The sequence below is a fragment of the Pteropus alecto genome, unplaced genomic scaffold (genome assembly GCF_000325575.1).
Source record: "Pteropus alecto unplaced genomic scaffold, ASM32557v1 scaffold20, whole genome shotgun sequence".
Lineage (NCBI taxonomy): Eukaryota > Metazoa > Chordata > Mammalia > Chiroptera > Pteropodidae > Pteropus > Pteropus alecto.
The window spans coordinates 49,862,603-49,875,419 of record NW_006436298.1 but is presented as its reverse complement, the minus strand read 5'-3'; the positions used below and the strand labels follow the sequence as shown (position 1 = coordinate 49,875,419).

The window sequence follows — 12,817 nt, the reverse complement described above, 5'->3', positions numbered from 1 at the left end:
GTCCTTACCCTTTAGAGGTACACAATGAAATATTTATAAACATTTGGGATTTGCTTCAAAATATTTCAGTGAGGGAGAAATATGGGGAGGATGGGTTAGAGATAAAGACTGGCTATGAGTTTATAATAGTAAAGTTGAATAATGAATACATGAAGGTTCATTTATATACATGTTTGCAATTTTCTATTATAAAAAAATCTCTAAATAGAATATAAAAAATATTTAACACGAATATATATTAAAAAATAAGGCTACTACAATTACATGGAAAAATTCTCTTTTGAGACATTTCTGAAATATCCATAAGCTTTGGTCTGAAAGCAGACAGGGAAGCCACCCACGGGAAAAACAGCAAGGCCCAACTCCTACTGAAGCTTCTCTCAAGAGATTCCAACCGGCTGAAAACTCAAGAGTCCTGTTTGGCTAAGCATATGATCAAAAAGAATCTACAATTTAGTTCAGGTAAACAGAAAGACCATTGATAAGTAACTCCCAGTTCATGATGGCCCCATGCTCCTGCCCAGCTTTGGAATATGGACCTCTTAGAGAAGGCTCAGCTAAAGTCAGTTAGCCCCCAGGTCCTACAGACCAGAAGCCAGAGGATTAGGAAAAGCCTTCTACTGAGCCTGGCTGCCAGGTGGCCATAACCTTTGCCTGGCTTGTATGGGAAGTAGGGAAAAAAGAGCTGATTTTGCACTGGACCTCGCTGTTGCTGAGAAGTAGCAGCAGCCCAGCACCTCAGACAGCGGACGTTTCAAGATACATTCTGAGTAGTGCAGCCTCATGAAGACAGCTGAGGGGCCAGTAGGGCATTTGCTAAACTGAAGTTAAACGCCATGGCTATCTACCAATAAATGACTGATAAAATGACGTGTTCCAAAGTAAACTGAGTAATGCAAATCTTTGAGTTAAAATCATTACAATTTCTTATTTACAATAGGAAATGGGGGGGTGGGGGGGTGGGAGGAGTCCCAGTAAAAAAATATTAAGAGGCGTCATGTGACAAATACATCTTGCAATTATAGTACAGTCAAAAGACTAACTTACAGTACACTGTCAAGACTTACTCAGCAGCCAGTGTTCAGAGGCACAGCATTTACAATACCGCAGTGTAGTCCATGTGAGTTACGGTCTCCAGAATTTCAAAGAGAAATCCTTTAGTGATGGCAAAATAATATAAGAAAGCTTAAACACAGCTGCAAATACTGCCATCTTCTCATTTTTAAAGAAATGTATTATTTAAATGCCTATAAACATCTTTATTTTTCCTAAATTGGCACTCATGCAAAACAGACTGCTACCATCTCATCTCCAGCTGGCATTCAGGACCCCAAGCACCTCAGATGACAACAATCTAGATGCATTAAGGACAGAGATTAATAAGAAGTAGGTGGCAAACACATTTAAGGGCAAGAAGCTGACAGGACCAAGGCACAGGCTCAGATCCCAGGTCCAGAGGGCTCATGAGAGCATCCACGGGTTCCACCTTGGGTGATTCTGAAGATCAAATACATTCACTGAAATCCATCAAGTCATGGATTTTCTCATTTTGTTCACTGATATATGATCACCTAGAAGAATTCCTGGCACACTGCTGAGTGTCAATAAATATGTGTGGAATGAATCAAGTAAGGATACAGAGAAAAACATTTTATATACTATAAAGTGACATCAAATACAGAGTATTAATACTAGTTCATCTTTCAGACTCATCTAATTAGATCTTTATACAGAACTGAATGGTTTTTAAAATACTCTGTTTATTCAGTTGATCAATAACAAAATACTTATTTCCTAATACATGTGTAGACAGCTGTTACAGTATAAGGAATGGAATGAGGCAACTTTACAGATGAGGGCAGAATGTTACAAAGGGGACTACAAATAAAGTAAAATAAACGAGGCTGCCTGAGTGATCCCAATCAGGGAGGGAAAGATCCAGCACCCAAGCAGGCAGGGCAGAATGAGTGAGCATGAGAAAAGTACCCTCCCACACAACACTCATCACAAATGTAACTCAGAACACGAGAATTAGTGTTTTCATGTGTGCTTCCAATGCTAAATCACAAGCTCTGGGAGAACAAGGTCTCATTTGTCTAGTTAACCACTGTATTCCCAGTGCCAGGTGTATAGCAGATATTTCATAAATATTTGTTAAATGGAAAAGAGAGTGGGGTGGGGAGGGAGAATCTATCTTTGCAGGCAGGATACAGACCTCAGAAAAATTAAATTCAAGCTGCCAACACTGGACGAAATTTTGCCTTGACTACCACCGGAGTTGCTCAGGAGGTGGATATGAATATTCCACCGAAAGAGAAAAACCTCAACCTGAATTGAAACTCAGAATATTGTTTCCCCAGAAGATGCTAAGAAAAACTGTTAGCACCACTTGCCTGAGAAGCTGGGGACTCAAAATAAATCAGGCCTCACCCTTTTCCCTTTGAACAAGAAGAAAATGGGTCCAAGGGCCTTTCTGCACCCCATCACCTCTCAGCGCCCAAAGCCCTTCAGTGAGTAAAGATGAATGACATTCTCCAGTGAGGTCTCCCTCTACTTGGAAGGTTCCACCTTCTCCAGCACCTTCCATTAGCAAAAAAGATGCATTTCCGCAGAGCACCCTTACTGCATTTGGATCTCCTGGCGATGCTGAGTTTTCTGGTGCCGGTTGAGGATGGACCTCTGGTTGAAGCTCCTCCCACAGGCAGGGCAGTGGTAAGGCTTCTCCCCAGTGTGGATCCTCTGGTGTCTGACCAGCCGCTCCCCTTTACTAAACCGCTTCCCACACACCTGGCACCCATAGGGCTTCTCCCCAGTGTGGGCCCGCCGGTGCACAGCCAGGTTAGCATTCCTTTAAGCTCTTGCCGCACTCACAGGTGTAGGGCTTTTCCCCCGTGTGAGTTCTCCGATGCACCTGGAGATGCTGCCTCCGGCTGAAGCTTTTCCAGCAGTCTCCACACTTGTAGGGCTTCTCCCCTGTGTGACTCCGCTGGTGGACTTCGAGGTGGTGCCTCTGACTGAAGGTTTTCCAGCACTCAATGCACACGTAGGGTCTCTTTCCCAGGTGGGTTCTCTGGTGCTTCATGAGGTACTCTCTCAGAGTAAACCCTTTCCCACACTCAACGCAGCCATAGGACTTCTCCTCTTCATGGGTTCGCTGGTGTCTGACGAGATTTGAGCTCCGACTGAAGCCTTTTCCACACTCAGGGCACTGAAAAGGCTTCCAGAAGGAGCCATGGGTCGTGAGGTCATCGGGCAGGGGTAGGATGCCACGCTGGGGAGGAGGCGGCCCTGGCACATTTCCCACAGAGATACTGGATTCCTGCTCACAGGTTCTTCCAAGCTCAGGGCTCTGGAGAGCGGCTTCCCCAAACCTCTCTGACGTCCCCTGAGCAAGCGCCCCCTTGAGGTCTGCCGGCTGAGTTTGGGCCTCCTTTTCTTTGCTCCCACCGCCTATAGGATGAGATACAGACTGATTCTGTAGCAGCTATGAAAGTAAATTTATGTTAGAACTTGGCTTCTAAGGGTGTCCCATAACAAGTCCTTCCTTCTTTTATCCTTTGACCAAAAACCTCAATACATTTTACTTTTATTGACCCTAAAGTCAGAATTTCCTTTACTTCCTTCCATTTCTGTCATGGACTGAATGTTTGTGTCTACCCCCCAACCAAATTCATAGCTTAAAGCCCTAAACCCCAATGTGATGCTATTAGGAGGGCCTTTGGCAAATAAATAAGGTCATGAGGGTGGATGCTCCACCTTTGATGGGATTAATGTCCTTATAAGAAAAGGAAGAAGGAACCAGAGAACCAGAGGAAGAGAGAACCAGAGTTCTCTCTGAATAAACACAAAGAGGTCGTGTGACTATGATCACTCATGATGGGATTAGTACCCTTATAAAAAAAGAGACACACACATCTCTCTCTCTGTCATGTGAGGACAAGTCAAGAAGGTGGTTGTCTGCAAGCTAGGAACAGGGCCCTCACCAGACACCGAACCTGTTGGCACCTTGATCTTGGAATTCCCAGCCTCCAGAACTGTGAGAAATAAATGTGTTGTTTAAATCATTCAGCCTGTAGTATTCTGTTGTAGCAGCCCAACCTAAGACAAACTCCATGCCTTTTTACAGAATAATCTGCCACATTTTAATGTCTTCAAACTTAACGTTCTAATTCAGACTTTTATTTCCTTCAATACCTAACTCATTGATTTCCCCTAACAAACACACCCTGATTGTTCTTACCCTGGGTCTCTTCAGCACACATGTATTCAATTAGCACTTTGTTTATTCTGCACTTATTTATGTGACCTTTTGTAAATGCTACTTTACATTCCTTTCAAATGTCTTGCCTTCCTTAGTGATTATAAACCTATTCCAGCAATGAACTACTTGCAGTTCTCCACATCCTCTATTCAGCTCACTATCCCCGTTCATGCTGCTCTCTCTACTTTGCCTTGTTTTATTAATCTGGATCTCCCGGGAGCCTGGCAAGGGACTGACTCAGGGAAGATGCTTAATGACTGTTGGATGAACAAATGAACTCAGTCTGTCACTGACGCTCTTGTTACAGGTGGTCTTGTCACAGACCACATCCACGTTACCATCTCTTTTAGGACCAAAATGAACATGAATGATATTGAAATGCCTTGCCCTTTCTAAAAGTCCTTCCTCTGATCCCTCTTACACTCTAAGTTACCAGAACACTTGTTTATAGAAGAAGAGGAAAGAGAAGATAAAAAAAAAAATGAAAAAATGTACCAGGAAGCAAAGAAGCCAAGAGAGAAATGATAAGTGGCACTTAAAGGGGAAAAGAGTCCTTTCAGACAAGATGATTAAAAGAGAAAAAGAAAACAAACATTACATTCTTCCTAATCTGATAAAAATATGGACACGGTTATTACCTCTGATGTACTCTTTTTGTTTTATAAACTTTTCATGAAAGAAAAAGTGTATAAAACATAAATGTAGAGTTCAAAGAATTTTCATAATGAACACAACCATCCAATTCAAGAAATGTTACCAGCCCCCAAAATCATCCCCTCCAGTGACTATATCCTGCTCTCAGGATAACATGCCATCCAGACTTTCATCACCATAAAGTGCTTTTGCCTGTTCTTGAACTTTACATAATTGATTCACACATTGTTTCTGGCTTCTGCTCAATAATATGCTTATGAAATTCACTCACATTATGGTGTGTAGCTGCAGTTACTGCATTCTTTTTTACTGGTGTATAGTATTATACTTTAAGAATATATGCTGACCTATTTATTAATTTGACTTATGTTCATTTGGGTAGTTTCTAGTTTTGAGGCATGCTGCACAAGCTCCTGAGCTCTGCAGTTATCTCTGAGGGTTTCCACATCCTCTGCCTTCAGAGAAACCTTACATCTCTTTCTCATTGTGTGACAACCACGTACTGGACCTAGGTCTCCCGAGCCCCCTCCCTCTAGTGCCCCTTACACTACTCCGTAAGGACCATTCTTATAGGCACCTGGGGTCTTCACTGGACCATTAAAGACTGTAAAGGCAAGTGCCTTTATCTTTAACTCTTCATAGTGACTAACAGAGTGTTAACCACATGGTAAATGCCAAATTTACCCCATGAGTTCTCTCATGTCCCAAAGGAAGTACAATGATACTCAATCATCCCTCAACATATTTCAAGATGAAAAAAAGCCAGGAGGAGTCAAGACATATGAATGATCAGTACCTACCTTACAAAGAAGTTATTAAAGGAAAAAGAATTATAGGGAACAAAGGTGAGGGCTATTCCCATCCACGTTTGTTTTCCTCTCCCCACTCCACTCCCCATTCAGCGCACAGAGATTTTTCCACGCTGCTCTTCACCTTGACAGTCTCCAAGCCCCTACAGTGGCCCCTGCTGGCTTTCCCAGAAGGGCTTTCATCTGAGCTTTTCTCTTTCACTCTTCCCTCTGTTCTCCTGCTGCTCCTCCGCCTCCTATGAACTCCTCCCACGTGTGTGATAGCCAAGTCCTCCCAGCTTCCTCCTCATATGAGACGTGCCCGACCAAGGCTGTTTGCTCTGTGATATGGGCTCACACCCACCCCTCCTGTCTCTAAAATCCTACTGTAAGCTGTTGTGCCCTCCTCTGCACACACCACATGCTCCAAAGGTTTCACTTTCGTTAACCCTGCCCCAACACAAAGCTATTAACATGGGGCCTGCATGCAGGAGGCACTCAATAAATACCTACTGAATGTACGAGATCTGGGGATCCACCTTCTGCTGCTTTTCTCTTGCTCTCAAGCCCTCAGTATATTCAATTGTGGACACAGATTAGGTGCTCAGGGAATCCTAATGACCAACCTGTCTCATCATAGCTAGAATAACTACCTTGTGTTTTCTTGCCCCTGTCCATTCCTCTCCTGACAAAGAAATGCACCTAGCCTGTTCTCACATCCTTGATCCATGCTCTTACCCTGGTCCAGTTTACTCACCTGCCATGAAATCCCCTTCTGTTGTCAGTATAGCATCGGGTTCTAAAATCTGGGGCAAGGGCAAAAACTCTAAACTGTAGCTTCCAAAACACCTCAGAGTCCTACCTATGGGATGGAAACAGTCTTACCTGGAGGTGAGACCCCACAGTCCTGTGGTTCCACGTATTCCCCAAAGCAGTCAATCTGTGCTGGGGTCACATGCCTCCACTCTTCCTCTGGGAAGGCCAGAGCCATATCTTTAAATGGTCCCAACCCCTGAAACAATAGGAGATTTCTATGGATAAAGAAATAATCCCAAAGTAGGAGCAGTCTAAAAGGAGAGAGAACACAGGGGACGACGCTCAATAGAACAGAGCAAGAAGATGGAAGAAACCACGGTCCTTAGATGGGCCCAGGAGCAGAAGTGCCTACCTCTCAAGAGTTTAATAACAGAGAATAATGGACTTGTTTGAGCCACTTTATTTGAGTCTCTGCTGCACACTTAGCTTGTATCTAACAACCACGACATCTAATTTCCACTTTTCAATTACCTCCACTCAGTCCTCAAGCCTGATCAAACCTGGGAGCTGCTATTTATCCTCTCATTTCAAACTGATTTTCCCTCAAAGATAAGTAAAAATTTGGGCAAGCCCTGTCTTAATGATGCCATGTTTAAATAAATGCACTGTCATTCGTGACACCATGAAGAACTATTATGGTAGACAGGGAGGGTCTGACCAAATTAAAACATGCTGTCATTCTGCATTTCTCCAGACCCTGTCCTTAGAAAACAGGAATAGGAAATGACACAGGCGTCAAACCCTAACTAATACTGCTTTAGCTATATCAGACTTGACTCACTTTTTTTTTTTTTTACCAAATTATCTCTTTCCTTCTACAAGGAACTCTTCACTGTAGGACTCGTTGTCCCCTTCAGAGAGGTGCCACACTGGAAATCCCCCACTTCCCTGGTAATGCTCAGCATCTCATGGAAGAGACTTACACCGTGGCAAGAGTACCCCATCTGTGCTCTAGTTACTCAACTCATGGCAGGCTAAGACATACAAACAGGCCAAAACTCCTGATGTGACCAGAGTAGGGGCCAGAGAAACCAGTGTGCTCAGCACTCCTGGGAGCTCCCAACCATGAGTCAGCTGCCTTCCAGCTGACATGGCAAGAGAGGAGGTCCAGAGGAAGAGCAGCAGCAGAAGTATCCAATAAGGCTATCCACAAAGGGGTACTGATCTGGCCAACCACCACAGCCTAGATAATACAAACAAGTGAATTTAGCCTTATGCCTGGACCCTAAGGCTCGATTCAAATAACTAAGGGTGGTAAAGTGGAGAGAACAAAGCTGTCATGCCCATCAGAAAAAGAAAGGTAGAATAATTCAATTTTGTGGGTGGAGCTCTGTTGTGCAGAGAAATCTTGGGAGAAGTGAGCCTCACTGAAAGCAATATCATGATCACCAGAAGGGTAGAGGCACAGCTTACCTGAGATCCAGCCGAAAGGAATCCAGCTGCCATCTCCTGGTCTCTGGTGTTCACAGTGGAGAGGCTAGGACCAGCCTGAAGAATTGGCAGAGCTGAGCAGAGGCGAAAAAAGCATGAGCAGTATTAGTGTTGTCATGCAATTAGCTCACAAAGGTGTCCACTGCCTGACACAAAAAAAACCAGGAACCACAAGGAGACTCCAGAAAGACAGGGGTTTGGGTGTACCCTACCCTGTTCTCAGCTGGGAGATGGTCCCAACCCAATACACTCTGCCCCTTCAAGGCTATTTGTGCTCCCTACCCCAGGAATAACTCCCTTTGAGATTCAGCAGCACAATAAAGTCACACATTACTTTTAGGGATACGGTTTGTCTGCCTACTTAAAAAAATATATCTCTACATGTTAGCTGCATATTTCCTGGTGGTTTCTAGAAGAGAAGTGAGGAAAAGGAGAAGAAATGACAAGAGAGCATGATCCCAGATATCCCCTGCAGAAAGCAAAGAGTCAAGGTATAGAAACGATTTCACTTCATCTGTTTTCTACTGAAGTCAATGAAGTAGCCAGGAAAACTTAAAATTATACCTTGCAGGTAACTTTAGTTTATCAACTGCTGGGTTTGTAAAGGAAAAGGTGAGGGGGAGGGCACAAAGTACCACTACCTATGCCCTTGCTTCCTTATTGCTTGCATCTTACCCTGCTCCTGGAAGGTCTGCGTCCCAGCTCCAGGGGCCTGATTGAGCTGCTCCTCGGTGCCTTGGTCTAGGCTTTGAACTCCTTCCCCATGGGACATCCCCCACTCAGGCTTGACCTCCACTGGCCCCAGGTGGACACCTGGCTCCCAAGGACCTCTGCAAAGTGCCGTCTCCTCCTGCTGTCCCTGCATGTGGCATGGAACCTAAGAACAGACCCCAACACCTATTAGAACAAGGCCTGGTAAGGCTATTATGAAGGGAGTTGAATCAAAACCTAAAAGTAGAGCCAAGAAAAGAACCATCCCAGCTGCGGGGGAGAGGAAGACAAGCTGGCTCTGTTCTTTGCCAGGACAACAGTGAGAAAGTGAAAAGGAAGCTAAACTAACTTTCTCAGGCTCTGAGCAACTTTTATGTGTCCACGCCATTTTACAAGAGTCCCTTCTGTCTGCCTCGATACAAATCAAATTCCACCAGGAATAACATCACAGAGAGCCTAAATATTGAGAACTTTAGCCTAAAACACTCACCACTAGGAAAAAAATTCCCCAGTTAGATGATAAAAGTAAAAAATAGAAAATTCCGACTCTTCAGTGAATTAGCTAGTAAGAAAAACTTGCTATCTTCTTTCCTAGCCAATAATCAGGTGACTGTATAAGAGAGTGACAGAGACATGGCCAAGAGTCCCAAGAACGTATCTGAGGTGCAGTTATTTGATGTTACCAGAATACCACCACAGCATTGCTATGTGAGCCATTTGGGCCAACATCTCAGATGTGGAAACAACAGTTACAGATAACTCTTAGTGAGATATTCACCAAATGGACTTACCTGCGTCCCCACATACAGCTCTGCCCAAAAATGAATGGGTGTAGGAGGGACTTTGAAATCCATCGCAACTGCCTTCTTTGGGCCTGAGGGTCACAAGGGAAATAAGGCCAGGCCTCTGCCCTGATGGCCCAAAAAGAAGCCCTGGGAATGGCTTTTCTTGCTGAAAACTCCATTGCTTCCCAAAAAGTACCTCAGGGAGTGTGGGAACAGAGGAGAGAGATTCTGTATCTCATCAACTCCCACTACTTCCTCAAACCTTTCGATTCTTTAATTCTCCCCTTCCCACGCCAACAAAACAAGACCCGAGACCCCTTCTCACCCACCGCCTTGGCCTCCAGTGCTCTCTCTGTGAAGTCCTCCACCATGGCCACCAGGGCCTTGCCACTGTCTGGGCTATGCTCCCGAATCCAGGCATAGAATTCTCGGGGCAGGATGGTCAAGAACTGCTCCAGCACCAGCAACTCCAGAATCTGCTCCTTGGTATGGAGCTCAGGCCTTAGCCACTGGCGACAAAGCTCCTGGAGTTCCCTGAGGGCTTCCTGGGGACCGGCTGCCTCCTGATAGCGGAACTGCCGAAACCTCAGCCGAAAAATCTCAGGACTAGGGTCCTCCCTTCCCCTGCCCCATGGCAATTCTTTCTCCAATTTTACCACAGGAACACCCATCTGCTGCTGAGGATCTTCTGCCATCCCTGGACGCTCTTTAAGCATCTTCACACTCCCACCCAGAAGACTGACGGTCTGTTGGGAAGACCAGACAGATAATAAGCATAAATGAGACAGGAAAAATCAGTCGACCCCAGTTGTCTCTACATCAATGACTATTTTGCTATAGTACAGGGTAATTACCTTCTATGAGGCATTTCCAAAAGACTGAACATATACCTTGAAAATCATGTCAATTCAATTCAGTATTTGCTAACTACCTAGTATGAGCAGAAAGTAAATACAAAATGTACAGGATTTAGCTTATTCCCGCAAATACCTTAGGATGCCATTAGGTAGATAACACTACAATCAGAGAATAATATGAGATGGGTGATAATTAGGTCAGTCTCCACAGCCCACTCTCCAACACTACAGGAAATATACATTCAACACATATATGTGCCAGGCCCATAGAAACTAGAAATACAACAGAGAACAAGAAAGACAAGGTGCTTGCCCTTTGAAGTGCATACGTTAGTAGAGCAGACAAAAAAAAATAACCAAATAAATTAAAATTTTAAATAGGAGTAAGTTCTAGAAAGCAAACAAGTAGGGTACTCTATTCATAGAGAACAAAGTTCAAGAAGACTTTTCTGAAGAGAAGACACTTAGGCTGAGACATGAAGGGTGAGAATGAGCCAGTCATTTAAAGAGCAATTGAGGCTAGAAATTACTCTGTGTCAGATAAGAAGCCCAAGTACAGTGTGGCTTCAGCAGAGTGAGTGAGGGACAGAGCTATATGAGAAGTGGTGGCAGAGGTAGGGGAAAACCAAATTATCCAGGGCCTGCGTCACATTAAGAATTACAGGCTTTACTCTTATTTCTTATTTTAGTGGAGAGCTACATGTTTTACAAAGTCGCTTTGCCTAAAGTGTGTTGAGAACAGATTAGAAGGGAAAAGAAGGGAAGCAGTACTTACAGTGATCCAAACAGGACTTAGATCAGGATGGTGGCAAAGCAGCAGACTAAGTCAAGACATATTTTAGAGGTAAACCCAACAGATTTACTAGCGGCTTAGATATATGCTCAACCTAAACAAAACAGAGCAACATATATACCATTATAATTGATAGAAAGATTTCTAACTTGTGTAGGTTTTACCATTTAGAAAGCATGTGAATACACACACTCATTTAATACAATACTGTGTGAGTACTACTTCCCCTACTTTTCAGATGAAGAAGCTGAAGATCTAAGAGGTGAGATGTCTGGCCAAGGTTAGCCTCCCACCACATATGGTTTAGATGAGAAACATGGGAAACCAAAAAGAGAAAGGGAAATGTAGATTCAAGTACTCATGAGAAAGAAGATGTTTGTACTAGACTGGAGAATGAGAACTATTTAATTCCACTGGGGGTTAGAGGAGGTGACCTAGGCTGGGAATCAGACCTGGAAGTCCAAAGCGGTAAGGGGCTCCACTTTCGGGATGGGGGAGCGGGAAGGATTACTCTAAAGGGAACAATAAATGAGCAACTGGCAGGAAGCGCCTGTGAAGCTTCTGCTTAATATTCTATCAGGTGTTTGTGTATTTATCTACCCTTCTTAAAACTATTTTACATTTTCAGTCTATTCATTTTCTCTCCTGCATCAGTTGAGATTACTTTTTCATGACTTGCTAACTATTGCATTTAACACACTATCCCGCAAATGTTTACCAATGTGTCTGTGTCTACCAGATTCCCTAAAGGCAAAAAAGGTTCTCACTCATTTTCTATCTCTGAAACCTGACAAACAGAAGGCGTCCCATTGCTATTCGTCTAAGGAGTGTCCTACGTCTTGCTCTAAAATAACTACTTTGACTTTCCAGAGAGTTCCATTTTGGTTCAAAGTCTCGGGTTCGTGGACAGCACTGCGTTAGACCATCCCTGGCCTGGCGGGATCGGCCTGGCGGGATCATCCTCGCTCTCTCCTACCTGAGCCTACTGCAGGCGCCCCCAGTCACCCCAGGTCCCGGCCAGCCAGGCCTCGATGCCGCAGGAGGCAGCTCCGAGGAGACGCGCCGCCCGCAGCGTGGGCGCCGGCGCCGAAGCCCGCAGCTGCACAGCAGCCCGAACCCTGGAGCCCCGACCGCCGCCCTGCCGCGCCGCGCCGCCACAAACCGGATCTCACCCGCGGCGGGGTACCCACGCCGGAATCGCCAGGGCCCTCGGCAGACCGGAAGTGGGCCGCGGACGCTGTCAAACAGGTGTGTAAGGAAAAGGCTTTTCCGTTTCCTCTCTAGGACTCTCGGAGGTCAGGGCGTCTCGATGGTCGCTCGTCCCCGGGGACCGTTCAGAGCCTGCGCGGGACCGTGAGGATCTCTTTTCCAAGATAACTGCTCTCTTCGGGGCTCTCAGTCACCAGGCCCCTTTTCGCCTCTATGTCTTTGCACTTGCTTTCCTTCTGTGGCAAGGACTCTCCAGACATACATCGGGCACAATGCCTCCCTCGAGGAGCTTTAGAGTCCAGGGAGTCAACTCGTGTTCATTCTGCGCACCAGGGTATTTTGTGGGAAGCATGGGAGCCAAGGGTGACGGGGCCAAGGGCACTAAATATTATAGGTTCACAAAGAGGGACCTCGACCCCAGTAATTGGGGAAGGAGGGGGAAGAGCTGGCACCTGAGCTCAGATTCGAAGGGTGGACCAAAAGATGAGGTAAGAGTGTCCCCAACCGAAGGA

The 12,817-nt window shown here is 45.1% G+C and overlaps 1 protein-coding gene across 1 annotated transcript; it reads right to left on the bottom strand.

Moving 5' to 3' along the window:
* Window positions 1-1,635: 1,635 nt before the first annotated feature.
* On the bottom strand, window positions 1,636-12,332 carry ZSCAN25 (zinc finger and SCAN domain containing 25). The gene is given in 8 exon segments (XM_025047808.1): window positions 1,636-2,851; window positions 2,853-3,450; window positions 6,589-6,715; window positions 7,933-8,024; window positions 8,626-8,827; window positions 9,453-9,535; window positions 9,772-10,192; window positions 12,269-12,332. Coding segments are annotated over 7 exon segments (1,725 nt in total). The 5' UTR covers window positions 10,163-10,192; window positions 12,269-12,332; the 3' UTR covers window positions 1,636-2,619.
* Window positions 12,333-12,817: the final 485 nt, after the last annotated feature.